A 27,361-nucleotide genomic window follows, 5' to 3' on the forward strand; every position below is an offset into this window, starting at 1 on the left:
CTTCATTTTTAAGGTAATAATATTCCATTGTATGTATATACCACAGTTCTTTATCCAAATGTTGATGGACATTTAGGTTGTATCCATATATTGGCTATTGTGAATAATGCATCAGTGGGCATGGGACTGAAGATATCACTTTGAGATCTTCATTTCAATTCTTTTGAATATATGCCCATTAGTGGCATTGATGGATAATATGGTAGCTCTATTTTAATTTTTGAGAAACCTACATATGTTTTCCAAGTGGCTGCACCATTTTAGATTTCTACAAACAGTATATAAGTGTTCCAATATCTCCATATTCTCACCAACAGTTATCTTTCTTTTTTTAATAGTAGCTATCATAACAAGTATGAAGTGATATCTTATTGTAGTTTTGATTTGCATTTCCCTGATGATTAGTGATGTTGAGCACCTTTTCATACATATGTTGGTCATTTGTATGTCCTCTTTGGAGAAATGTCTTTTCAAGTTGTTTGCTCATTTTTAAATCAGTTATTTGTGTTTTTGCTATTGAACTGAAGGAGTTCCTACTATATTTTGGATATTAACCACTATCAAATATATAGTTTGCCAATGTTTTCTCCCATTTCATAGGTCACCTATTCATTTTGTTGATTGTTTCTTTCTCTGTGCAGGAGCTTTTTAGTGTAATACGGCCCCACTTCTATATAATTGCTTTTATTGATTGTGCTTTGGGCATCATTTTCAAGGAGTCATTGCAGAGATTAATGTCATGAAACTATTCTCCTGTATTTTCTCCTCTGATTTTTATTGTTTCAAGCCTTAATTTTTAACTCATTAATTCACTTTGAGTTGATTTTTATGTATGGTATAAGATAAGGGTCCAATTCCATTCTTTTGCATGTGTATATCTAGTTTTCCTTACACAACTTCTTGAAGAAATGAGTCTTTCTCCATTGTACATTCTTGTCATTCCTGTTGGAAATCAGTTGATGGTATATGTGTGGGTTTATTTGGGGCCTCTTTATTCTGTTCTCTTAATCTATATGTCTGTTTTTATACTAGTAAGATACTGTTTTAATTGCTATAGCTTTGTAATTTGAAGTCAAGAAGCATTATACCGCCAGTTTTGCTTCTTTCTCACAATATTGCTTTGGCTATTTGGGGTCTTTGTGGTTTCATAGGAATTTTAAGATTGTTTTCTGTTTCTGTAAAAAATATCATTGGGGCTTTTATAGGGATTGCACTGAATCTTTAGACCTTTTTGAGTAGTATGGCTATTTTTACTCCTTGGTTTGATGCTATTGTAAGTGGGATTGTTTTCTTAATTTCCTTTGTGAATAGCTCATGTTTAGCTATAAAAATGCAACTGATGTTGATTTTGTGTCCTACAACTTTAAAGACAGAACAAAGACACTATAAGAAAACCACAGCCCAATAACCTTGGAGGACACAGAATCAAAAATCTTCAACAAAATACTAGCAAACCAATTCAACAATACATTAAAAGGATAAGACCCCATCAGCAAATGGGCTTTATCTCTGAACCAGGATAGTTGAACATAAACAATTAATATGATATATCACATTTATAGAATGACAGAAATAAAAATTACATGATCATAGCTATATATGCATAAAAACATCTGACAGATTTATTACCCTTTTGTGATAAAAACTGTCAGTAAACTGGGTATAGTAGGTAGGTATCTCAACATAGTAAAGACTATGTATAACAAGCCCATGGCGTATATACTCAGTGTCAACAAACCAGAAGTTTTTCCTCTAAGATCAGGACCAAGGCAAGGATGACCACCACACCACTTCTACTCAGCATAGTACTAGAAATCCTGGATAGATCAATTAAGAAAGAAAAAGAAAGCACCCAAATTGGAAAAAAAGAAGTAATCTGTTTACAGATGGCAAACAGATGAGCTTATAAATGTAGGAAATCCTAAAGACCTAACACAACGAATATATCAAACTTACATTAAAGTTCTTATCTACCATAACATCTGAATCACCTGTGCATCTAAATCATCTAGTTCTTTTTTTTCCCCTTGGTTCTCTGTCACCTTATTGCCATGCCTGTTAATTTTCAATCTAATGCTGGATATTTTGTGGAAAAATTCAGAGGACTTCATATGATATCCTCCTAGTGATAGGGTTCTTTGTTTCCTCACTAGGCAGATAGAATGGGGAGTTCAACACTTAAAGCAACCAAGGAATTAGGGCTGCATCACAACTTTGGTAATAATACTCAGCCTATTATTTCATTCAATTTACTTACCAGTGTCCTTAATGGAATTTGAAAACATCCTCTGAGCTTCTGCCCTAACAGTTCCTGAAACCGATTTTTGTGTCTTCAGGAATGATTGCTAAAGTTCGGCTTTCTTTCAATGGTTTTGGGCTAAGTGTTTTAGGTTCCTCCCCCACACAGCTTCAGGAATGACAGGGATCATTTACCATGTGTTTGAGGCCCCTAAAGTCTTTAATATTGTCCCTATAAACACAAGAGACCACTAAAATCTTAGAAGAGTTCTCATCAATGAGAGCTAATAACTCTCTGTGTAGGCAAATTTATCAAACAGTGCCAGTAAATGTCCCCAAAGTAACAATTGGGAGTTCAAGTCCAGATTATCAGATCTTTATGTCTTCATGGGACTTTCAGATATCTGAAGGCTTTAAAAAAATAATTTTTTGCAGCTTTTCTAATTGTGCTCAGCAGGAATGATAGTCTACCACAAGGTAATCCACTTCACCCAGAAGCAGAAGTTCTGCTTCTACTATTGAAAAACATGAATCAAAACATCTTTCCTGGTTAATTTTATTTCCATATTTAGGCTCTACCATTTTTCTATGGTTTTCCATTCTCGGGACCTGCCTACAGTAGTTTTTTTTTTTTTAACTGTGTGGCAGTATTTTTTCCCCAATGAATTGTTCTTGACTGCGTGCCACTCCTTAATATCTTAAATGTTCAAATAGAGTCTCCTTTGTACCCACATTGTTTCCACCACAGGAATAACAGTTCTATTTTTAGACATTTCTACGCTAAAATTTTGCCATGTGCATGAAATAGAGACTCTTTTTCTCTTTATTCTTTGTGGAAAGGCTTGACTTCAAGGAAAATACTTTGTGACCATGACTTAATAAATAAATGAGACTAATGCAGAACAATGGAAATATATATTAGGTATACAAGTATATATAAGTATATAAGTAATTGGTGATAGAATGTACAGAAAATATTGTAAATACAGACTATAAAGACACGGCTTTAAACTAGAGTTGACTCACACAAGTTGAAAAGAGAGCAAAAAGGAACAGAGTGAATAATGAAAAAAACATTTAAAACAGTGTGAATCAAATTCAATATTATATCAAACCAATAAATGTATTTATCCTCAGTATATAATGTCATATATGGTGAAACATGTTAAGAAGAATAAAACTAGATATTTTTAAAATGGAAAACTATAGTTAGAGATATTTTGTAGCTGATGAAAAACCTTCCTTTTGTTTCTCTTAAAGTAAATCAGGTTTGTAATAGAGCAGAACAATTAGATTTATTTTAAAATAAAAATCCAATATTTTACTCTAGCAATTGTGGTAGATGGGAAGGCAGAAGGAAAATTAAGAAGTTCTGTCTTATTTGGAACTTCTCTATTTCTTGGTTCATCTATATGTGACTGTTACTTCCTGAAATTTTCTGAAAATCTCTGTAAAAACACATATGTGTTGCACCAAAAAAAAAAAAGAATAAATACTGTCTAGAAAATTCAATTATAAGGCTTGTTCCAGTGTCTACCATTTTACCTGACTGAAATATTGTATTGCATGTGCAGTATTTTGCTGAGTGATGCATGATTGCAATGAGGAGCAGAGCAGTGGACACACATGGCCACAAGAACACATGGAGTCCCAAGTCTGTGCTCCTGGCATCTGCACTCACCAGAGTGGTTGATATTCAAAGAAAAATAAAAGCAATATGATGGCAAAATAGAGAGGCTTATAGGTGTAATGTTTCTTCATCTTACAATAACATGGCAAATGTATCTTTTTAAATTTCTTTTTGAACTCGTCTCAGTGATCAGTCTGAATGGACTTAATTTTTAAAGTGAAGAAATGAATTATTTTAGTTTTTGTAATATTTTCCCTATCTAATGTATTCAAAACAAATATTTAAGTGTTAACTTAGAATACATAAGGATCACCTATGGAACTTTTTAAACAGTTACATTTTATTTGCTCTTTCTTTACTCTGCAATTTCTAATTCAGAGTATTTGAAATGAATGTCAGACACCTACATTTTATAAAGGTTTTATAAATGATTGCACTCAAACTCAAATTTACCTGGTGTTGATCCAAAAACATATTTTTAAACTTTGTTATTTGGTCCTGAAATAAAAACCAAACTACTTTGACTCTTAGACCAATCCAAGTTATCTGTTAAGTGTACATATTCCTCATCAGTGCTATTACTTTTCAAAGATGATGACAACCTTTTTTAGTTCTACTAACTCTTGGTTTTCTATGGGACAATAAATAAAGTAAAATAAAATAGTAATATTACGAAAAAGCTGTTAGGAAGAATAACATGGAAGTCATTATCACTTATTCTTACTCACTTGAGAATTAATTATTGAGAAATTCCTAAATAATATTTCTGCTAGCCTTTTGCTCAGATCTGGAACTTTCAAAACTATCCTTTACAAACAAACAAGCAACAAACCAATTTCAAACCTTTCTACATATAAGCCACAGTATCTCTGTGTTGAAAGTGGTGTTGGATCTCCTTTTACCTATGTTCCCATTTGTATACATGAGCACTCACGTGTGCACACAGGGAAGCTCCTGGAACAAAGTGAAAATATAAAGCCTACTGCTTTAGACACTTTGCAGCAGATTTCAGGTTAAGCAGTGTCATCTGATCATTGTGTCCATGCAAATGAGATTGCTTTGGCTTTGCTGAATTGTGTCCTATGTCACACCACAGTCTAATTTGAGGATGTTATCACTAGAAGTGTCAGAGCACTTCTGACTGTACTATATTGTGAAAATGTAGGCATGGGTGTAATCTCCAATATTCTTTTTATTAAGACAGGTGGGAAATGTTTTTTTGGTTATAGTGCCATTAATAGGTCTTTTCCTGAATGAATGCTTTGTTTTTATTTCAAGGATACTGTGACCCATTAAATGAATCATTGATCCTTCTTTGTGTTGACTACTAGAAAGCTTTGGGCTAAATTTGTGTCCTGTCTCTAGCAGATGTACAGGAACATTTGGTATGCTTTCAGTGTACTCATCTTACTTCTGACATCATCTCCTTTTCCTATCCTCATTTTCCCTCTGTCCCAATTTTCTCAGTCTTGATTTATTTTATTTTGTAGTTTTGCATACATTTTCATAAGAAAAACTTGTTAAGGTACATCTTTTAACAAGAAAAGAAAATAAACTGAGTTCATATTATCATTATCACCTAGTGCCAACCACCCAATTTAAATCATTTTACCTTTAATCAACATAATCAGAATGATTTGATTTTGCATGGTGTTCTTTTTATTACTAGCATATTATCTTATTAATGGTTCAAATAAGACTGTAAAGCAATATATAAAGATGACTACTATTGTTACCAGATGATTTAAGGGAGAGTTTTATTTTATTCACTTTCTTAATGAATTAATGTACAATAAAACAATGGACAGAAAGAATAATTATAATATTAATACAGTTCAGAAAATATTTTTAATTAAATGAATGAAACCCAATCTTTCCATTTAGATACCTTCTGAATAGAGTCAATAGGCTAGTATTTAGTTTAATTAGGCATTTGAAATGATCAATTTATTCTATTACATTTCTAGTCTTAAACGTTATGATTGCTGTGGGTCATCCATACTATACGATACATGGATTTTTAAATACTAGTTTAGACTAAAGTGTTCCTAACATAAATATGTATAATGACTATAAACACAGTAATTTTTAAAGATCTAGTGTGACTACCTTATTTTATATTCCTACCAAATCAAATTTGAAAATAAAGTTTAAGAAGCAAAAAGCAAATGTTATGTTGCAATAAGAAAATTGCTCTGTTTCTAATTAGAACAAATGTTACGGTCTCTTAAAATTACTCTTGATTTGATGTGCTTACTTTCATGCATAATCATTGTGTGAAATCCTTCTGTTTGTAATCATAGTTTCCCAGAAGAAAAATTAATATCAAGAAAATTTCTAGATATTGACATTTATTTCTGCCTTTGAAAATGGTTTTCAAGTTTTCTGAAAACATTTCCCTTAGTGGAACAACTATTTGTTTCCTGCATAAATCATTTAAAAATAATAAAGAATATTTGAGGTTCTCTATTATTTTAACAGGAGTTTTATTTTTGAAACAAGGGAGTCATGCTATTAGCATCTATACCTAAACTTTTGTTGTTGCCGTTTCTCATGTGTGTAAGTGCAATATATTATTGCCATACAGATAGCAAATGCAAATTGGTCAGTTTATGCATATTACTTGATGTATACTTAATGTTGTCAGGTTATTCCTATTGCACCCTTAAGTAAATAATGTACAAATCATTCATTCAGTATTTAACCAAATATCGGGAAAGTTTACTAAAGTTGTAGCACTTAAGATGTGTTGACCCCAAAATTTCTACCATAATTGTCTTAACTCTATGTAGTAGGAAATTAGAGTCACCATGTAATCTATTTATTTTTTTACCCCATAGACATAAATTGACAACCTAATATATGACACATGTTATTGTTAACTGCACTGACCTAATTCAATGCTTATCATTTCCGATATATGATGTTCTTCTGATAGTCATGCATCTATGTTCAGGACCAAAGGCTTTATTAATTCTAAGGAAAATTAAAATTATGGTTTACAACTTAAGAATAGAATTCCTTATTCCAGTGGACTTTTTCTTTACTTTGGAAGATTAATAGTTTTCATATTTAGAAGGTTTAGGAAAATCTGGATTCTATCATTTATTCAGATTTCATTTCATATTTATGATGAGTATTTAGCTATTTTTAGCTTTGTATTTAACATAATGCAAGATTAAATTGAATAATGGCTCTAAGTATATGCATATGAGAGATAGAGTTAAATAGGGAAAGAGAGAAAAAGTTTAAGAGATAAAATGGTAGAAAATTTGCCAAGTTGACCTCATGAGGGAGATAGAGCAATAATTCAAGTTAACCAAGTAGCAATTATAGTAACTCTGAAAGTTTGTGCACATAAAAGTTAAAATACCATGTGATATGACCTTTATTTGCTTCACTTTGTTATTTTCATTTTCTCATAAATTTCTATAATGAGGTATAAGATGCATATAGTCAAAGTATACAGTTCTTAAGTGTAGATGACAATAACCATGTAACCACTACAAGGTTCACAAATGAACATTTTAGAAACTAAATAGTACAGGTACATTGGAGAAGAACAAAAGAATTAAAAATAACACCAAACTGACAGTGAGCTTGTAATTTATTTTACTCTTAGTTATTCAATGTGGGCTAGCCCTGTGAGTATAGCCCCAGAAGTACAAGGCAGAATGGAGGAACTCGTTTCCCAGCCTTCTGTCCAGGGAAGTAGAAAGGGGAACCACAGAGAACTGGAAAGTACCCAGAGACAATATGAGATGAAGGAGTTCATGAAAATTAGCCTATAAATTTGTTTAAAAAAAAAATCCTGAGTTCACACCTGAGCTGCATATATGCAGATATATTCCTAATCAGCATTTCATTTATTTTTTTAAATTGTGTTTATTTATTTATTTAATGTTTTATTTATTTTTGAGAGAGAGAGACAGCGTGAGCAGGGGAGTGTCAGAGAGGGAGGGAGACACAGAATCCGAAGTCAGGCTCCAGGTTCTGAGCTAGCTGTCAGCACAGAGCCCTATGTGGGGCTCGAACCCAAGAACTGGGAGATCATGACCTGAGCTGAATTCCTACACCTAACCGACTGAGCCACCCAGGCACCCCCTAATCAGCATTTTAAAAGACTGAACAAAGCCAGCAGATAGACCACCACCCAAGCTGGCCATGAGTGGCACATTTTGGGGACAAATCTGAAAAGCATTCAATGTCCTTAAAAACCTAACTACCAGTGGAACCACAGCTCACAAAACGCAACTTACAGCCTGAACCTAACCGGGCCTATTGCCTGTTTTTCTCAATAGGAGTAAAACAAAACCCACACTCACACATATATAATATAATCATGAAGAAAAATAACCTTTTTAATATAGTGTGCTACAAATAGTGAATATATTTATGAAAAAGTATAAACCTCATTCCTTATCCCAACTCATGGACATAAGTTAACTAAAAAATGTCAAAAGTACAGGAAAAAATATTTGCAATTTGGAGTAGACAAAAGATGAAAACATGAGTCATATAAAGAAAATAAAGTGATAAATTGAACTACAATTGATAAATTGAACACTCCTAAAATTAGATAATGGTGGTGGTTATAAAATCTCTGATTAGAAGACAAAAACACTAAACTGTACAATTTTAAAATGTAAATTTTATGGTATGCATATTGTATCTTAATAAAAATACTATTCAGGCACGATTAATAAAAAAAAACAATAAACCCATACAAGGAAAACGTATTTGCAAAATATACATGTGACAAAGGATACAGAACATAAAAACATCTCTTACAAAGGAAAAAAAGAAGACAAACAATTAAAACACTGTCAAATTTTAGACACGCACTTCACAAAACATGACACAAATAGTCAAAAAGCACATGAAAAAATGCTAAACCTAATTTGACTTCAAAATAATAAATAATATAACTAAATGAAATATCACTACATGTGTAATAAATTAAAAAGACTGACAATACTAAGAATTAGCGAGGATGTAAAATTATTAAAACTCTCATACAGAGTTGGTAGGAATGAATAATGATAAAATGTCTCTGAAAAACAGTTTCACAAAATTACAGAGGCTCAAAATGATGTTATTTTCTTCCAAAGAGTGTTTTTTTTCTAGTTATCAGAAGATTATGGGGAGACTACTTTGATTTAATCATGATAGGCTTATTTTCAGGTTGCCCTTCTGCTAGTGTAAAGCCTGGGGTTCTATCAAAAGTATCTTCTTCCTGGAGCTATCTGTTCTACAAATATAGTCTAAAAATTATTCTCGGCATGAAGAATAAGATTATTAAAGCTATAGTCCTTCCCTTTAAGGGATTCAGAATTACACACAGAGTTGAACATAACTAAATTATATCAGTACCTATATTAGCAAAATTGATTGGTTTCATGACAGTTGGAGAGACATTATGAAGTCACTTACATACTGATGTTTTCAGTGTTCTCTACTTTAGATTCTGAAACTTAAAAGTATTTATTTTCTCAAACTCTGTTGCGGCTGGAGCATTCATGTCACCCAGTTAAGCATTTAGAGGGATTTTCTGCAGACAGCTTCACATAAAGAAATAGACATATCTCACTAACAAAATGTTTTTGACCTTTCTCATTGCTCTAGCCTAGAACCCACGCTATGTAAAAAGAAATGGCTATTTTTGTTGTCATGGTGCACACAAACAAGTGTTGTAGCAAAAAATTAGAAAGAGCCTGTTTCATTGAGTGCATCAGTAAATTGGGCAGCCTATCCACAGATTGCATATCATTAATCCAATCAACCTGTGACTTCTTTAAGCCATCGTAGTAGGACTAGAATGCATGCTTCTCAAAACAACAAGACAGGGGAAAGGAATAGTTAGCTTTGCAGGTAGAAATTATGAAACGTAGATGGAATGATTCTACATGAAACAACTTACCTAAGCTTTAAAGAATTAACAGAATTTTCCAGATGTAGATGGTAGAAAGTGGTAAGATGATCTTTACTTTGAGCACCACATAAATTATTAAGTTAGTAACGTTCAATGGTAAGAGTATAATGGATATTTATAGCAGAGGGGTCTGAGAGATTATTTGGTATCATATTTTGTAAGTGACTTAATTTTTATATAGCCAGATCTTCTCCTAGCATCACTAGGATTCCACTGAGATTTTTGGGTAGGCAGTCTACATTTTATAAAAATTCCTCATGTAGAAAATAGATTGAGGATATGAGTATAGGAAGGATTTGATGTTATATCCCAGGTATACTATTTTAGTGACTTCCATTCATGTATATTGAATGATGTAATAAAAATGTAATTTCTCAGTGATGAAATTCAAATGTAATTGATGGACTTCCATATGACATTTGCCTTTGATATTTTTAGATGGATATCTATATCTACATACAGTCACAAAGAGTAAAATCAGCAAGAGTGCTCTTATTAAGAGTCCTAAGACTTTTAATCTATTGAACCTTTTTTTTTTCCTATTGACCTGACAGAGTCCAGTTCATTGAACTTCTGGGCACAAAGCAAGGGACATCTGTTCAGTTAAGCTTTTCATAATTGATATGTTAATTAAAAATGACTTTTAGTTTTTTTGCAAATTGTTTATTTTTCATGATACATATGCCCTGTGGCATTTCACAATGGGTGTTGTCTTAAAAAACTCAAATACAAATAAACAAAGCAAGCTATTCATTATTGCTTCCGGACCTAAAGTTGTACATGATGTAAGTCTAAGTGCTTTCTTTAACCTTTCTCTGGCCAGAATATTCTGGGATTTCCTCCAGTATAAAGATCAGCTCAGTGCAATTTATGCATCTGTCACATCTGGACTATGTCAATGTAGCCTAGTCAATGTGTACAGAGGCAGTGCAGAATTTGCTCTTCTCATAAAGTACAACAGCCTGCTTATATTTTGCAGCCAAAAGCACAAGTATATTACCAAATCCCCTACTTTCTAATGTAGATTCTCAGCCATTATTTTGATTATTCATACTAACACCAATCACAAAATAATCAGGACAATTTTACACTAAGATAGAAACCACTCAGCATCTCTGTAAAAAGTAGGAGAAAAGAGATCATCAGTCCTTCTTTTTAATCATGACTTTTAGAAAGATATAATATATAGTTTGTGAGAAGACATAACAAAGCTATAAATAATAACAATAGAATACAGAGCAACAGCAATGAACCCATCTAAATATGCACATAACATGTTGGGAGTTTTCCCAACAGAGGGGTTATCCATTTCTGAAGATTCTAAAAGTTGGTGGAAGGAGGAATTTTGCTTAGATAATTATGTATATTGGATGATAAAATATTGAAAAAAATAAAGTATAAAGAAAAAAAACAATAAAAAAGAAAGACTGATTATATTTTATAGATATAGATATAGATAGATGTAGATTAGATATGTAATGTTTTCCAAAAGGGTTACACTTTTATACTTCAAGATTAAACACAATGCTTACCATTTTAACATGGACAAATACATACTAGATGCCATAATATTTCTGGGTAATAATGTACACCAATCTGAAAAATACTGTAATTTAACATTAACAACTGAACCAACATGATGTATTTAACATATAATTCTGTTATAATTCTTACCATTGATATAAAGCAAAATTGATTTTGCTATTCATATAAATATCATTTCAAGTCCTGTTATAACCAGACATTATAAAAGTAGTTAAATACAGAGTGAATTATTACAATTAATTTCCCTACAGGTCTAAGAATAATAAAACCAGATAATCTGTGGTTATCACAAGCATTAACTTTCTCCTAAATAGATAAATCATACATGTGCCTCATCTTTAATGATAGGAATGAATAATATCAAAATACTCATGTAAGATACTATTTCATTCATTTTAAGAAGGAAAAATAACACTCAGCTGAGCTTTCTTTTCCAAAAGATACTGGAGATATCTTTTTGATTTTTAATTCTCTTTAATTTTAAATTGCTATGGTTGAGTAGTAATAATAGTTGAGACACAGAGCATTTACTATATGTTTTACATTTAATAATTTAAATCCTTACATCAGTTCTATTAAGTAGCTGCTCTTATTATCTATTTTCGAGATAAGGAAGTTAAAGTACAAGGAAGTTGGATAAATTTCCCAAGACATTGGGTTAATAAGGCCCATGACCTGGGAAATTGAACCCAGGCTATCTGTTTCTAGCGCCCAGGTTCTTACCCATTGTATATATTGTATCTTGAGTAATCCATTCTAGAATTAATAAGAATAGAATAGAATTCTAGGGTTAATAAGGCCCATGGACCTGGGAAATTGAATCCAGGCTATCTGTCTCTAGTCCCCAGGTTCTTACCCATTGTATATACTATATCTTGAGTAATCCATTATAGAAATGACATCTTTCATACTAATATTTCCTACCCTAGACTATAAGCAAAACTTGATTGATCCATACTTTTATTTAAATATGACACAATTTGGTTTTATTTAATCTAGATATTGGATATATATCCTTATGAATTCTTTTTAAAATGTTAACCAATGTGCAATTGACAAATCTGATTTCCTTTTAGCTTCTTTCCTTACTGCTTATATGAGAGTACAGTCAAATATGTGTAAATGTTTGTTTTTATCAAATTTTATTTTATGGTTTCAGGACAGCCTTAACTTAAAATCTGTACTGTCATCCTTGAAATTCTTTTGCCTATAAAATACCATTCATAACAATTTTGTAGATAACTAAAATAAACCTGGAGCTTAATACCTACACCACTTAAAATAAAGTCAGTAAAAAGAAAACATTCATATCAATTAAGTGTGAAATAGTGTGTATTCCAATATCCTGTCATTGATCTGATGAGTATAGACTACCAAGGCATTCAATATCTCATCTATTATTAGTGTTTGACAAAATAGTTTTGATAATTTAGGCCTCACTGGTTTTTCAACTTAGTCCTGAATTTATTGAATCTGAAATTTAGTGGTCTTTGGCAGACCTTTGATAACAAATGAACCGTGCATATCATTTAATTTCATTTCTGAATCATTTAAAATTACCTCTCTTATACTAAAATGTAAGCTGCTTAAGTGCAGAAGCAGTGTCTTCCTGTTTCTACCTTGAAACTCTGTTAAAGTGTTAGCATGAACTGAACATAAGAGTCCACCTGGTCCAACTGTTATATTTTATAAATACATTATTATAAATGTTAGAATGCCATTTTTATATTTAAAAAGTCAATTGATGTTTCATTTAGAATCATCAAAGCATAAATCAGAAAATTCTTGCAAGTGAACTGAGCGCCCTACTTCAAGTAATGCATTTACGTTTCAGTTCTTTATTGCAAAAAATAAGAAGGCCTATATTCTGATAATACATGTTCTCATAAGAATTAGCATCAAATCAGCTTGATTTCCTGCCTTGAAATAGAAGATCACAGTATTCTTTCTCAAAATCCTTTTGGTGCCTTCATAGGTAATTTATATAACAGAATATCTTTCTAAACCTATGCTCTTGCTATCAAAATTCCAACTTGCATGTTTTTTGACCTTGTCATTGTTAATGTCTGTCAGTCGTTATCTGTAAGGTGGGAAGTGTAAAGTGAGGAAGTAAGAAGATAAGAATTTTTATTTTTATTTCAGATACTTCTGTACTTTCAAAACCTTTATAATATTATGTATGTATATGTTTCTTTTAGCAAAGAAAAAATAAATTGCATATCTGACTAATATGGTTCAACAACTGATTAGTCCATTCCCTTAGAGAGTATTATATTATGAAAGAATTGGGTTTGAAATAATCTGGAGGTCGAAAAAGTCCTCCTTATACATTGTTTTTGGTACTCTTGACTAGAGATACCTGTCAACTTTTTCCAAAATCTTGATTCATGTTTCAAGGATGAAATACACAGAAGATAAATGATATAAAAACTAAGGTGTGTCCCCTAATATTTCCTCCTTCTAACACGAAATAAAATATTTCTATTAGAAATCCACATTTTAAAATTACAATAAACATATGTCTCAATGATCCGTTATGTGCTTCCATTTTCCAATTCAAAATGAATTTGGAAATACAAACAGATATAGCCTGAATAAAATATATTAATATGTTGTTTACCTTCCATTTCGCCTAATGTTCTTTTTATTTCATCTGGAAAATTAATGCACAAATGTTAGTAATTTCTGAAATCCTGCCTTTACTTAGTTATTAATAACTTACTAATTTAAGTGTCTCAAGGCAATATTTCCAAAGATGATATTTATTTTTAACTTTAATTTCTTCTCTGCTTGTCTTTCAATATGCCTTTTTCTTGGTTTGATTTTTTTAATGTCTTTGTGTTTTTTATGTTTTCTTGTACCAAAATATTAATTTCCACTCACAATTGAATGCTAGTCTACTTGAGTGATAACTACAACTTCAAGAATTTTTTATTGCTTCATTGCTCATTATTGTAGATAAATGATCTGAAGTCAACTTCATTTCTCCCTGTGTTATGTGTTTTTGTGTTTATTTGTTTTTAAGTTTCTGTCGTGACTCTCCTTTGTTCTTGAGGTCATTAATTTCTCAATGTGGGCCCTTGCCAGTGAAAAGTTGTGCTATTTTGTTCTGAATTTATAACTCTTTCAGAAGCTGGGGATATTTATTTGTTGTCTACCATTTACTTGTTTATTCTTTTATTCTCTCATTCAACAAATATTTTTTAAGTGCCTAATATGGTCAAGACAGTGCTCTGAGTACAGGGGACACAGTAGGTGGCAAAACAGCAAACACTAGCAGTCTGACAAAAGAAACTGAAAGTAAAGGCTTGAATAAATTATTTGACTATAATCAGCATTGCAGGGATAAATATAGCATAGCCAGAGAAAGATGGAGTGCCCCAGATTGGGTTGGAGAGTTATTTTGTAAAGGGAAGACAGGGAAGGCCTTATGGTTATATTGATATTTGAGCAGAGATCTGAAGGAATGAGTCAAATCTTTATTTTATGGAAGTCTGTCTCAGATAATGGAAACAGACATATTAAAAGGCCCAATTCTTGTTTGCATTGAGAACATGGTAAACAAGTCCAAGGAATAAAAAGAAGGCCCCAGTGGCTGGAGTGGAATAAGCAAGGATGAAGCAGAAGGAGATGAGTTCAGAAAGGCAGCTGTGGCGTGAGAACACGAAAGTCCTCGTTTTGTAAAGGCTCTATAATTTCACTTATCCCTTCTGGGACATGTGAAATAAATCCTAAATATCCTAGATTTGTTCCTAATTTTTCTAACTTTATTCAGTCTTTCCATTTTGATTCCTTTGTACTTTTAATGTATTAAGATAAAAACCTCCTTTCAGTCTTATAGATTACCAGAATAAGATCGTTAAATATATCAGTTTTACTCTTCATCTGATGCACAAAACAATATATACATATAACAATATATAATGTAAAAGTTTATAAAATATATATAGTTGTGTTTTTAATTTCCAGGAATGTGATATGATATTAAATATATGTATATTGGCCCATATATTTTATGATCTTTGAATTTATGTCTGTATTTGTAAATAAGACTCCACATTGACTAGCTGGAGTAATTATTTTTAACCCAGGTGCAAACTGTGTACAAAAACAAGAAATGTAGGTTCTGTTTAAAGAAGTCTCAGCTTTGCTGGACCACATGGGGAAAGTGGGCAGCAGAGGGAGATGGCTGCTTACGGTTGCTGTGCAGCTTGGCTCCTGGTGGGCAGGGACTGATATCAGCCGGATGGTGTGAAGTTCTGGTAATGCTGCCCTTTTTCTCTGACCCAAAACTTACACTGGTCTCCTCAAATGAAACTCACCAATCACCATTCTGACAGTGGAATTACTTAACTTTATTCTGAGGACTTATACTGAAGTCAGTCACTCTGAATGTGAAGAAACATTTAAAGACCCATTTAATATACGCATTAACAGCCTGGTCTCTCAAGCAAATGCTCCTTCTGCAGGAAAAGATTTTTGTTTCTTGGTGGGGGGGTTTAATGTTTATTTTATTTTTGAGAGAGAGTGTGCCAGTGGGGAAGGGCAGAAAGAGAGAGGGACAGAGTATTTGAGGCAGGCTCTGCACTGATAGTAGCAAACTGGACAGGGGCTTGAACTCATGAACCTGGAGATCATGACCTGAGCCAAAACCAGAAGCTCAACCAACTGAGCTACTCAGGTGCCCTTGTTTTTTATTTTTAGAAAATATATCTAGGGGGCGTCTGGGTGGCTCAGTCGGTTAAGCGTCTGGCTTCAGCTCAGGTCATGATTTCTCGGTCAGTGAGTTCAAGCCCCACCTCGGGCTCTGTGCTAACAGCTAGCTCAGAGCCTGGACCCTGCTTCGGATTCTGTGTCTCCCTCTCTCTCTGACCCTCCCCGACACGTGCTGTCTCTGTCTCTCAAAAATAAATTAATAAAAAACATAAAAAATCTAATACTTATGTATATGAGATTATTATTTTCTTTTTTAAGATTTCATGAGCTTTCTATTCTATACAGTATCATATTGGTCTTTTGGTGCTCTTTCTCAACATTGCTATGTATTTGATTTTATCTTACTATTTTTCTTTCACTTCACTGGAATTTGAGTGTGGAGAAATGGTCAACACTTTTATTCTTCCAGCCATGTCAAATTGGATATATCCTACATATTTATTTGACCTAAAAATTATGTACTGTCTCCAGGTTATTGTTCATAAACAATAGGTAGTAAGAATAAATTATGCTGACAGCGCCTGGTGGCTCAGTTAGTTAAGTGGGAGACTGGCCGGGGAGGTGATCTGACTCTGGCTCAGGTCATGATCTCACCACTCATGGTTTGAGCCTTGCATAGGGCTCTGTGCTGACAGCTCAAAGTCTGGAACCTGTTTCAGTTTTTGTGTCTCCCTCACTCTTTGCGCATCCCCCGCTTGCACTCTGTTTCTCTCTCTCAGAAATAAATAAACATTAAGAAAATTTAAAAGAATAAATTAAGCAGGAATATTTATGTACTTGAAAAAGCTTTCCTCTAGACATAGTTCTGAGTGGAAATGTACACTTGGGATTTCTTTAGTAAGTATATGCCTATAATAGGCATATAAAATTAAAGGTCAAAGAATGGCATCTTATCTTTTTCTCAATTTTTGCAGTTTATAGATAATCATTTCTTCCATTTTTCATTTTTGTGGTTCCTAATAAAATGAAGCAAATCAACTTGTTTTTCTTCACAACAATGAAGTGTTAGACAAATATGTTCTTTTCTAAATGGTGGAATCTAGTACGAGGCCTTGAAAATAAATACAACTGATTACATGTTAAAGAGTATTTTTTCAAAAGTTACAAGAAAATTTTCCAAACCTACCCCCCATTATTAAATATTTAGTAGGTGTAATTCTCAGAATAGCAAAGTTCTTGAATAAGATGCCTCAAATATTTTTCTCTTTTCCTTTGACCATTTTATAGTACCAAAGGATACATTTGGATAAATGAGTTTAAAATGTTTCACTACACATAAGACTATCAATAATTCAGTTCCTAATAACCATTTTGTTCTAGAACCACACATATTTTTTTCTGAGATATTGACATTACCCTGCCAAATTTCATGAGATAACAATACCACCTTTTCCCCAAAAGAATAAATATAAGTAATAGTATGAATATAACTTTTATTGCATTTCATGAGAAATAGGAAGGTCAAGGGTTTCATATGGGGATACGTTATGTTTACTGCATATCGTTACATTAAAAATGACACCACAGGTGCCGAGTATGTTGCCTCTCATCTTACACATGTTTTTCTGGTTGGGAATACCCACAGGCATTCTGGAAGGGAGGCTGACAATTTAATTGGAAATATTAGAGATCTGGTATAAAGAAAGATGTTCAGAATAGAGAAAAGAAGATTGATGGATTGCATTAAATCAATCATCATTAAGAGTATCTTATGTAGAAGCCTAAATATATTCATTGTCTCACCACAGAATAAAGACGAATGGTTGGAAGTCGTAAGGAATTTTATTTTAAATCAGTATAAGACAGAATTTTAATAAAGACTGATATACCCAGAGTGGCTCTTGCTCATCCTAGAAGTAGTAAAACTCCACTATTGGAAGTGTTGAAGATAAGATTGAGATGCCCTGTGTCAAGAAAATTATAGAGGAATTCCAAGCCTGTGGTGCTAATGTAAATCCATGTAAGGTTCTTTCTCAAAGATTCTATGATCTTTTCCTAAAATGTTGTTTTATACAAATACCAAGCTCATATGTTTTGGGTTCAATTTAGATTAGTTCTTTAGAAAGCTAGTTGGTGTTTTGCTTTTGCTGAACAGATTTGGTTTAAGTAATCCCTCCTTCATGAACAATACTCTAAATGAATTTCTTTCTAAAGTTAAAATATACTATTATTTATGCTTTTTTAATCTGTCAGAAAATTTTCCTGCTTTTTTGAAGCACATATATTAGTTTAGATTATAAGAATCTAACCCTCCTGTGATTAAAATTTGCCAATTACTGTGAATTTTAAAAAGTGTATATGCAATAGTTCTGAAATATTTTCTTTCTTTTACCAAAGATGCACTTTTTTTAAAGAGAATATTTAGTAATAGGTTTGAGAGGTTAGCTAACTCAATTTACTCCTTTCTATGTGCTACCTTTTTGTAGAATCTTTGATATCTTCATCTGTAGATTTTCTCATTGGGCTCCCGTTTCTAACAGCATCATAATTTAATGGTTCCCTAAGGATTATTTAAATAAGAATCAGAGAAAATGTATATAGTACATATAGAACTTTCTTATGTAAAGAACTCCTTATGACAAAATCCAAACAAATATATTACAATGTATCAACTGCCATGAATGAGAGAGAGAGAGAGAGAGAGAGAGAGAGAGAAATTGGTCACTTTAAAAATCTCAATATTGGTTAGAAATTCTTTATTATTTTTCCATGATTTAAGTTTCCATTTTGTGGAATGATCAACCACAGAGTATCCTGCAGTTGAAAAAGACCTAAAAATAATGTTGTCACAGGAACTAGCTAGTTGCTAACCAAAATCTTTTCTCTTTCCTCCTGGACACACATATTCTCCCTCTCATGATCCTTCATTCTCCATCTTCCCGTGTTTGAATCTGAATGTAGATGAGCTAGAGGAGGACTCTGAAGCCTTTGGAATTGAGAAGCCACAGATGGAAAGAGCCTGGGTACCTGAATATCTTTGTAAAGCAATAACACCACCCACCCCTACGTTGGAATATCACAGGAGCAAGAAATAAACAATGTAGTTTGTTTGTTGTGTCTGTTAGCCTATCATTTGTAGTAGTAGTAATAGTAAGATAAAGTAGAGTTTTATTGAACACTACGGTAAAGCATAAAGGAACTCTATGGTAAAGTGTAACTTTCCACTGGTTTCTTTTTAAAAAAAAATAGGTGTTTATCCTCAAATAACCTGAGAATTCTTCAAGAACCACAACCAAAAATCTCACTCATTGATGTACTTTTTGGCTTCTGACTTGGAATGGGAAATACACGTAATTCTTTTAATTGAGTAATTAATTAAAAACCCAGAAACCAATCAAATAACAATTAAAAGTAGTAGATGAATACAAGAAGGTAGTGGATGATCAACCTTAGATACTTCCCAAGCTAAATTACATTTACAATAGGCAATAAGGGTATAATAATATAGAATAATCACAAAAGCTCATTTCATTGAATCAGTGAGACAACATGCTCAGTGGTTACGAAGGACGGGGTCATGTGGACAAGTAGTAGCCGTAAGCACAGCTGATGAGTCTACCAGTGGCTAATATGTACAAAACTAGGTGCTTAATAGTAATTTCCATGTTATACTAAACCGTCAAAAATATTTCTTCAGTTTCAAATTTAAATTCAATTGCAGTTGTGTCAAATACTGTGACATCAGTCTTTATGTATTTCCTTGATGAATAAGCTAGAAAGAGAATAAAAGGGGAAGGAATTGTGAGAAAATTAGGAAGTGAAAAGCAGAGAGAGAGAGAGAGTATGTGTGTGTGTGTAGATAACACAGAAGGATTTTTTAAAGTTGAAGAAATTTATAAAAACAAAAATTTGAGATCTACATTTAAAAATTTCTAATAATAGACTATAACATATATTCTAAAAATAAATATATATTCTAAATATTTATCACTTCTAGATGCGTATTTATTATTACTTATTTTTATTATTATTGTGTATGTACATATATTTAATTACAAATTTAGGGGAAAGTTAAAAATAATTTTTACCCAAATGAGTTCCTAGCAGAATAGATTAATATGTTGGCCAGATATGAAATAACACCTCCTAAATTGTAAAAAGATTCAGAAGATGGAAAATACACTTTTTTCAAGTGTTAAGAGATAAGATGTGCTTTCTTTATCATTGGGTCATGGAACAACTAATTTACTTGTCTTACAAGTACATCTCAACATTGTTAATGATTCAGGATATATCTTTTTCTTTGGATCTGTGAAAATGTGTTTTATTTTATATTTATAAAACAACTTTTTCATGGCTAGAAACAAATTTCAAGAAATAATCAAGCCATTTAAATAACTTAGGACCATCACAAATATGTTTAAGCAATCTGCTTTCTAGATTAAATAGTTCGATTTAGGTTATTTGCAGGTACTCACAACAGACTAATTAGATTTGTGCTAAAATGTATGATCTGAAACAAAGAGCTTGATTGTAAATAGTGTCAGTTATTTTTTCACTATTATCTTGTTCTCGATAATGTATATAAAATATGTATTCATAGGTACATGTAAAATATATATATATATACATATGTATATATGTAGGGGTATATGTACAGAGTATATACACAATAGTGCTTCCTCCTCATCTTCTCCTTCTATCCCCTTCCCTTCCTGTACAATTTTGTCCTGAAACCATGAGGTGGGGGGGAGGGTCAGTGCCAGCAAGGAAGAGCAGCCTCCAGAACAGGGTGTGGAGGCCCATGTAGGACAAGGTGGCATTTACCCAGTAGGGTTGTGTGGCATGTGACAACTGGAGCCCGAGGCAGCTGAGGCGTATCCATATAGAGGGCCAGTAGACACAGAGTGTCAGCGCAAACTCAGACTAAGGAAGAAGGGGTAGCATTCACTACTGATTGTCCTATCCTGAGCAGTTTGAGAAGGTTGGCAGCTTGGCGGGGCTGCCGCATGCAGGGCATGAGAGCACAAGAGGCTGAGGACAGGTCCTCGCAGAACGGTCCAGAAATTCTGCACAGTGTTTTGGAGCTTAGCAAGGCAAGGAGCATATTGCATAGGGTGTTAACCAAGTACTGGTGTGGGAACCTGAACAGGGTGAAGACGTTCGCAGGGACGGAGGCAGGCTCACTGCGGACACTGAGAATATGGTATGTGAGTAGGCTAGAGATGAATGATAGAGAAACCCACATGGAATTTTTGTGCAAAAGGGATCAAGAATTAATTTGAATAGTGCAGATAAATTATCTTTGCATATTATAGTATTTTATTGTGTTCTTCTATGTAGAAAATAGTATTAAAAATAAAACTATTTATACTTTTAAAATCTAATGGATGGTTAATATTATTTTCAAAAGAAAAATAGCTTTGGCAACATGTAGAGATTGGAATATGGGAGGGTATCATTATCTAATATATGAACAAAGTTCTACTCTTACAAAACCAAATGATGCTGCTAGGAAATCTTACACACACTACTCAGCATTTCTTACATATAGGAGAAGATCTAGGGTTTCCACTCCCTGCATATGTTTAGGGCATCACCCTGAACATCTGCTGAAGTTGAGCATCTGGTTTTTGTCTCATTGAAAGATGTCTCCTTTGGACTGCCAAAAGCAGAATGGGGTCATTAGTTATTCTAGAGTGTGAAGTTATCCAGCAGATTATCCTTGTATGAGGGGTAATAACGTCAGGAATGCTACAGTCACTGCAATTAAGCCTAATGTTTACTTTACACTGGCAGTCATTAAAGCATGATTCCAAAAGTGAACTATCAAAAATCTCCAAATAAAAATGAAAGTAGTTTTATGTAGCATTTATTACCAGGTAATCACTATAAATTGTTATTTTTTGAATATGAAAGTAAAAACAAAAGTAATGAACAAGGTAAAATATTTGTCTGCCTGCTGAATTAGCAAGGTTTGAATTATATTTAGTGCAGTTTGAATATGTATGTTTGGTGAAAAAGAATAATCAATGTGACTTACTGTCTATTACATTATTAATAGATTATTTTATTAACTGTGACATATTATTGACCATTATGTAGAACAACTGGAAACTTACTATTTTATGTGAAAAATCATATGCCAGAGGAGAAGTAAGCTGTTGAATATTATGTCTTTAATATTTTATTATGTGATATAATGTATGAAATCAAATTTATTATCATTTGGATTTTTTGACTGTACATAGGCCATAATGTACTATTACAGGTTTTGATATGAAGAGCTGAAATGTTAAGTGGCGCATTCTTTTGTTCTGCTTAGAAATCTATTTTTATATTCACGTGTCTGTGTCCTGAATTACACAAAATAGGGGCGCCTCGGAGCTCAGTTGGTTGGGCGTCCAATTTCGGCTGAGGTTATGATCTCACAGTCTGCGAGTTTGAGCCCCGCATGGGGCTCTGTGCTGATGGCTCAGAGCCTGGGGTCTTCAAAGGATTCTGTGTCTCTCCTTCTCTCTGCGCCTCCCTCACTCATGCTCTGTCTCTCTCTGTCTCTCAAAGATAAATAAATGTTTAAAAAATAAAAATAAATAAAATGAAATATAACAGACAAGAATCATGTCCTAAAATATAAAAATATCCTTTTGCATTTGATAGCTAGAAGCTTTCTGGGAGACTATTTGTAAGATAGTTGTTGGCTTTGAATTTTATATGCATTTATGTAAGCATTTATTCAACATAAATGTAGACCTATCTTCACTCATCATGTTCACAATTTGAGTTTAAAAACAATAAACAAAAACAACGATATAGACAGACAAAAGGAATGATAATTTTAGTGTGACACAGCACCACAGAAATCATACTGAGCTAATCTTTATTTTTAAAAAGCAAGCAGTCCTAATTTCATCCTTCTGTTTCTTAGTTATTTTCTATTTTATAAAAATGAAAGTATATGAAGATACAAAAATAACTGGAAAGATGGTGTATGTGTGTTGCTTTTACATAAATGTAATTAAATTATTTACGTGTTCAATAATTATCCGAAATAAGCTACGAAAAGAACTTTATTTCAAGATTCTCTTTGTCCTTGGAAATCTGAGTCTGTCTTCATATCTGATATTTGCTCACATACATTATCCCATCTCTTTATCGTGTGCCTATTCAACTCCTCTGCTATTATTTTCTAGCTGCCCGCAGTTATACGTGTTCAGGTTTTGCTTTGATTTTACAATTAAAAGTTTGAATCACAGTACATAATGCTAAATAATTGGAAAAGTATTAACTCATTTAATCAATCTAATCTTGTTTTCTCATAGGAGGATATAAAAAATGTATATTTGCAAAGGGAACAAAAAGAGGAATGGAAAAATTTCAAGGTATAGTACTATATATTGCAATAGAATACATAAGATAACTAATCATTCTTTCCTTATGGTAACCTCTATTACATTAGTGGAAACTTTTTCAGAGAATATGAATATTAAAGAAAATAATGATAATAATGGATGTTAAAGAAAACATTTCTACTAAAAACTATTGTTTAATTCCTTAGACCTTAGTACTATCTTGTAAGAAACATGTAAAATTAATTTGTAGTAATTTAATTTTTTTCCAAATTTAGAGGGAAGAATATGCATTAAGTACCTACTGTGGGCTAAGCAGTTTATATATGCTCCTGTATAATTTAACCTCTGTAACTATAGTTACTGTTTTTCTTATTTTATGGAAGAGGAATTTAAGGACTGTAGAGATTAAGAAACTTGTTCAAATAACACAGATAGTTAAGATAACTGTCAGTAATACAACTTGAGTTTGCCCAATTCCAGAAGCAATGAGTTATTTTTAATTTTATGGTTCTTCTGTAAGAGCGATAGTGTGCAGTTGGCATGTGAGGATAAAACTATCTTTATTTTGTGATATATATGCCAAAGGAAAAATTAGTGACTATGGTTATTTTCACATTGCTATGGAATTAATCCAATCTTTTAGCACTTAAAAACTTGACTGCCAGAATCAGAATCACCGTTATTATCACCATCCTCATGACCACTAACTCCACCATGCTTATCCAACAATGGGTGAAACCCTGTACATATCTCATTTGTGTGGCTCTTTAAACGAGTTTAGAAACAAAAGAAGGGGCAGGATAACTCTGGAGATTGTGGGCCCGCTGAGACACTTAGACTCTCAAACATGAAGAAATTTTTAAAACATTACACAAGGAGGGGCGCCTGGGTGGCTCAGTCGGTTAAGCATCCGGCTTCGGCTCAGGTCATGATCTGATGGTTTGTGGGTTCGAGCCCTGCGTTGGGCTCTGTGCTGACAGCTAGCTCAGAGCCTGGAGCCTGCTTCAGATTCTGTATCTCTCTGTCTGTCTCTGACCCCCTGCTCACGCTCTCTCTCTGTCTCTCAAAAATAAATTAAAAAACATGAAAAAAACTACATAAGGAAATAAGATAATGTGTCACCTTTTAAAGTAGCAACTTCTCTTTATTTTTCTTACTAACAAGATAAATGAATGTAGTATGAGATACTATGTAAGAAGTAGTAAAAATGACAGGCGGGAATTTTAAGTAGGTCATTTTATTTAAAAAAAAAAAACCTTCAATGCTGTATCATTTGATCTCTTTTGCTACAGTTAAACAGAACAAGTATGTCAGAAAAACTTTCCAAATATTTATTGCTACTAAACAAGGACAGTGAAGCAAAGAGTGTGGAGTAAATTCCCACATCAAAGTACTACTTTCCATGGCCATCTGCAATGATGAAGTCTAATTCTGTGTTCTTGATTAGCTAGTTCTTATGAGTTTGTTCATATTCTTGTCAGTCAGTGAGCACTGGTTTAGCTCCCTCTGGCATTTGCAATGCTGCAAATATTATAATTTACTAAAAATCAAGTATTTTTCCTTTTAAATTCACATCCTCTCAAAATAAAATTGTAACATTTCTTTAATCTTATAGACAAAAATATGATTTAATACTTTCCCATTTCCCTTAAGAAATCCAAATTGGGGTTTAAAAATTTGCATGCTTTTTAAATAATTTTGCCCCTATCAAAAGCTGCCCTACTGAATTTCTTTCAGATCCTTAAAAGGCCATTCTCTGTGTTGTCTGAAACACCTTTACCTGTACCGATCTTTAACCAATTATTGTCAGTTTTGCTGCTAGATTTTAGTTTCAATAAGGGAGAGATATTGACAAGCATGATGAGAATACAATAATTGTAAAGAATAAATGAATGAATGAATGAATAATAAACATACTACCAGAGATGCTTTGAAATGGCCCAGAATAAAGATGTCGTAACTTTGCTAATATCTTCCAAAATCTATAATGGAGCAATCCCTGAAAAATCTGGGAGCTCAAGGCTCTTCATTCAAACTATTGTTTGTTTAAAGATTCCATGCTGTCAGACACACTTTCATCACATAATTAAGAAACGATTCATAAACTTCCAGCTGAATATATCAGATCTCAGATTTAGTGAAGTTGTTGCAGGAACAATTTATGAAGAGCAATCCACAGAGTTGTACCTGATGCTTGTCACTCTTGTCCCAAATCCTAAAATCTAGATTATTTGCTAACTGTGCAAATGTATCTGCCACACATAGAAATTCTTAAAAATGCCCTGTTACCTATCATTTGACTATTGGTCTTATCAGGATGTCTGTTCTAAAGCCAAGGAGTTGTCGTGGAACTCAACTTTGATTTCCTTTCTTCCTGTAGCGTATACATCAAGGGATATTGAACCACCCAAGAATTTTTTTAAGTTTTATGAGAATGAACATATCAGATTTCATATTTATAGGCATTATACATGTACTGTCAAGAACAGATTGTGAGTTTTCATATTCATGCTTTCTAGTCTAGCAACCTTAAGCAGTATAGGTATTCTACAGACATGTTCTGATTGATTCATAAAAACTCGAACTAAAAACCAATTGGAAAATGTATGGAAAAATATATTGTGGCACACAATGGTGTGTTAATCAATATTTAACAAACCAATCCCTCCCCCCCCAGCAAAATAAAACAAACCAAAAACTTTTGACTTGTAGCAATTTGCCAGTTTTCATGTAGATATCCCCATCATAGCCAATGTCAAGCCCCCCAGAGTGATGTCACTATAAGCACAGTTGGGAAGAGATGCACGTAATTGGCTCTCATGGGAATGAACTCGCTCCAGAACACAGGTGGTCTGTGATGTCTGTGAAGTTATGCAATCACTCAAACCTGATATAACAAGTAGGACAGAAAAAAAATGTAGATTTTAATCTCAAGACCTTCAGAGAATAATGGAAGTGGTGAGGAAATAGGGAGCATTCCACCAAAATTGGTTGGAGGGCTGGAGTCAGGAAGAATGATAGTTCTTTAACACAATAATGGAAGATTAAGCAAAAGTAGAAATTTGAGGGGAAATAATCATTTATCAGTATTAACTAACAACAACAAAAATTCTGCGTTTGCCATGCATTCTTTCTGGCTCTCCTAAGATAACTATTTAATGAAAAATGCTTGGCGTCAATGCTTACTTACATTGTTCTTTTTGACAATATGTTCCAGGCAGACCTGCCACCCGATCTCCCTGCCATTCATGTCTATAGTCAAACCCGTTTGCTATTCTGAGCAAATTTGAACTCCTCAAACAAACCTTCAGCTTTTTGTGCTTAGTTTTCCCTCCCAAGGTTTTTCCCTCCTGACCATTGTATTCAGCTTAGTTTTCTTACTCTTTCAGCACAGATTCTATTTGGCCTTATTCTTTGAGTTTTCCCCTCACTCCTCTTAAACAATCTGAGATTCTAGAACATTTTCAATCACAACACCTACCACCCTCTATTAACATTCCTAATTGCCTGTAGCTCCCCCTGGCAGTCTTTTCTTTTGGGTACTTATGGTCTGTAATTTACAACTACATAGTTGGTTATATACTGTTAAGTGAAACTGCAATACAATCTAACTGAACTATTATTTGTTGAACGTTTTGTACCTGTGTCTCCCTCTCTCTTCTGGAGTATATTTTAGGTACTAGCAAATTGAAACCATACAAAACAGAATAGTGTTCTCTCCCCTCCTCGCACTGTCTCTCTCTGTTTCTCAAAGATAAATAAAAAACACAAAAAATTAGAAAAAAACAGAATAGTGTTGAATGCATAGGGAAACATAGTAAATACCTAAAGTTAACTGGAATATAGAGCTGTTAAAAGGGTAGTTTGACACATAAATGCCTTTCTAATGCCTTTATCAGATTTTACATTAATACTCTAAAATATTTTAATCCCTTTAATAGTTTGAACTAAAAAAAGAACACTAGAACAATAGTTGCAATCTACATATTTCACTCAAATCTATTCTCA

The 27,361-nt window shown here is 33.0% G+C and overlaps 1 protein-coding gene across 2 annotated transcripts in view; it reads left to right on the plus strand.

Moving 5' to 3' along the window:
* The window catches only part of LOC115279492 (cyclic nucleotide-binding domain-containing protein 1-like), a 242,790-nt gene that overhangs the window by 196,166 nt on the left and 19,263 nt on the right, over positions 1-27,361 (plus strand). The window contains exon 9 of one of the 2 annotated variants that reach the window (XM_029924032.1): positions 23,324-23,383. In XM_029924032.1, the coding sequence (XP_029779892.1) occupies positions 23,324-23,383 (60 nt within the window). Of the gene's footprint in view, positions 1-3,812; positions 3,956-23,323; positions 23,384-27,361 lie in introns of those variants that run through there. The other variant, XM_029924033.1, reaches the window with a different exon arrangement.

Source organism: Suricata suricatta, chromosome 15 (genome assembly GCF_006229205.1).
Source record: "Suricata suricatta isolate VVHF042 chromosome 15, meerkat_22Aug2017_6uvM2_HiC, whole genome shotgun sequence".
Classification (NCBI taxonomy): domain Eukaryota; kingdom Metazoa; phylum Chordata; class Mammalia; order Carnivora; family Herpestidae; genus Suricata; species Suricata suricatta.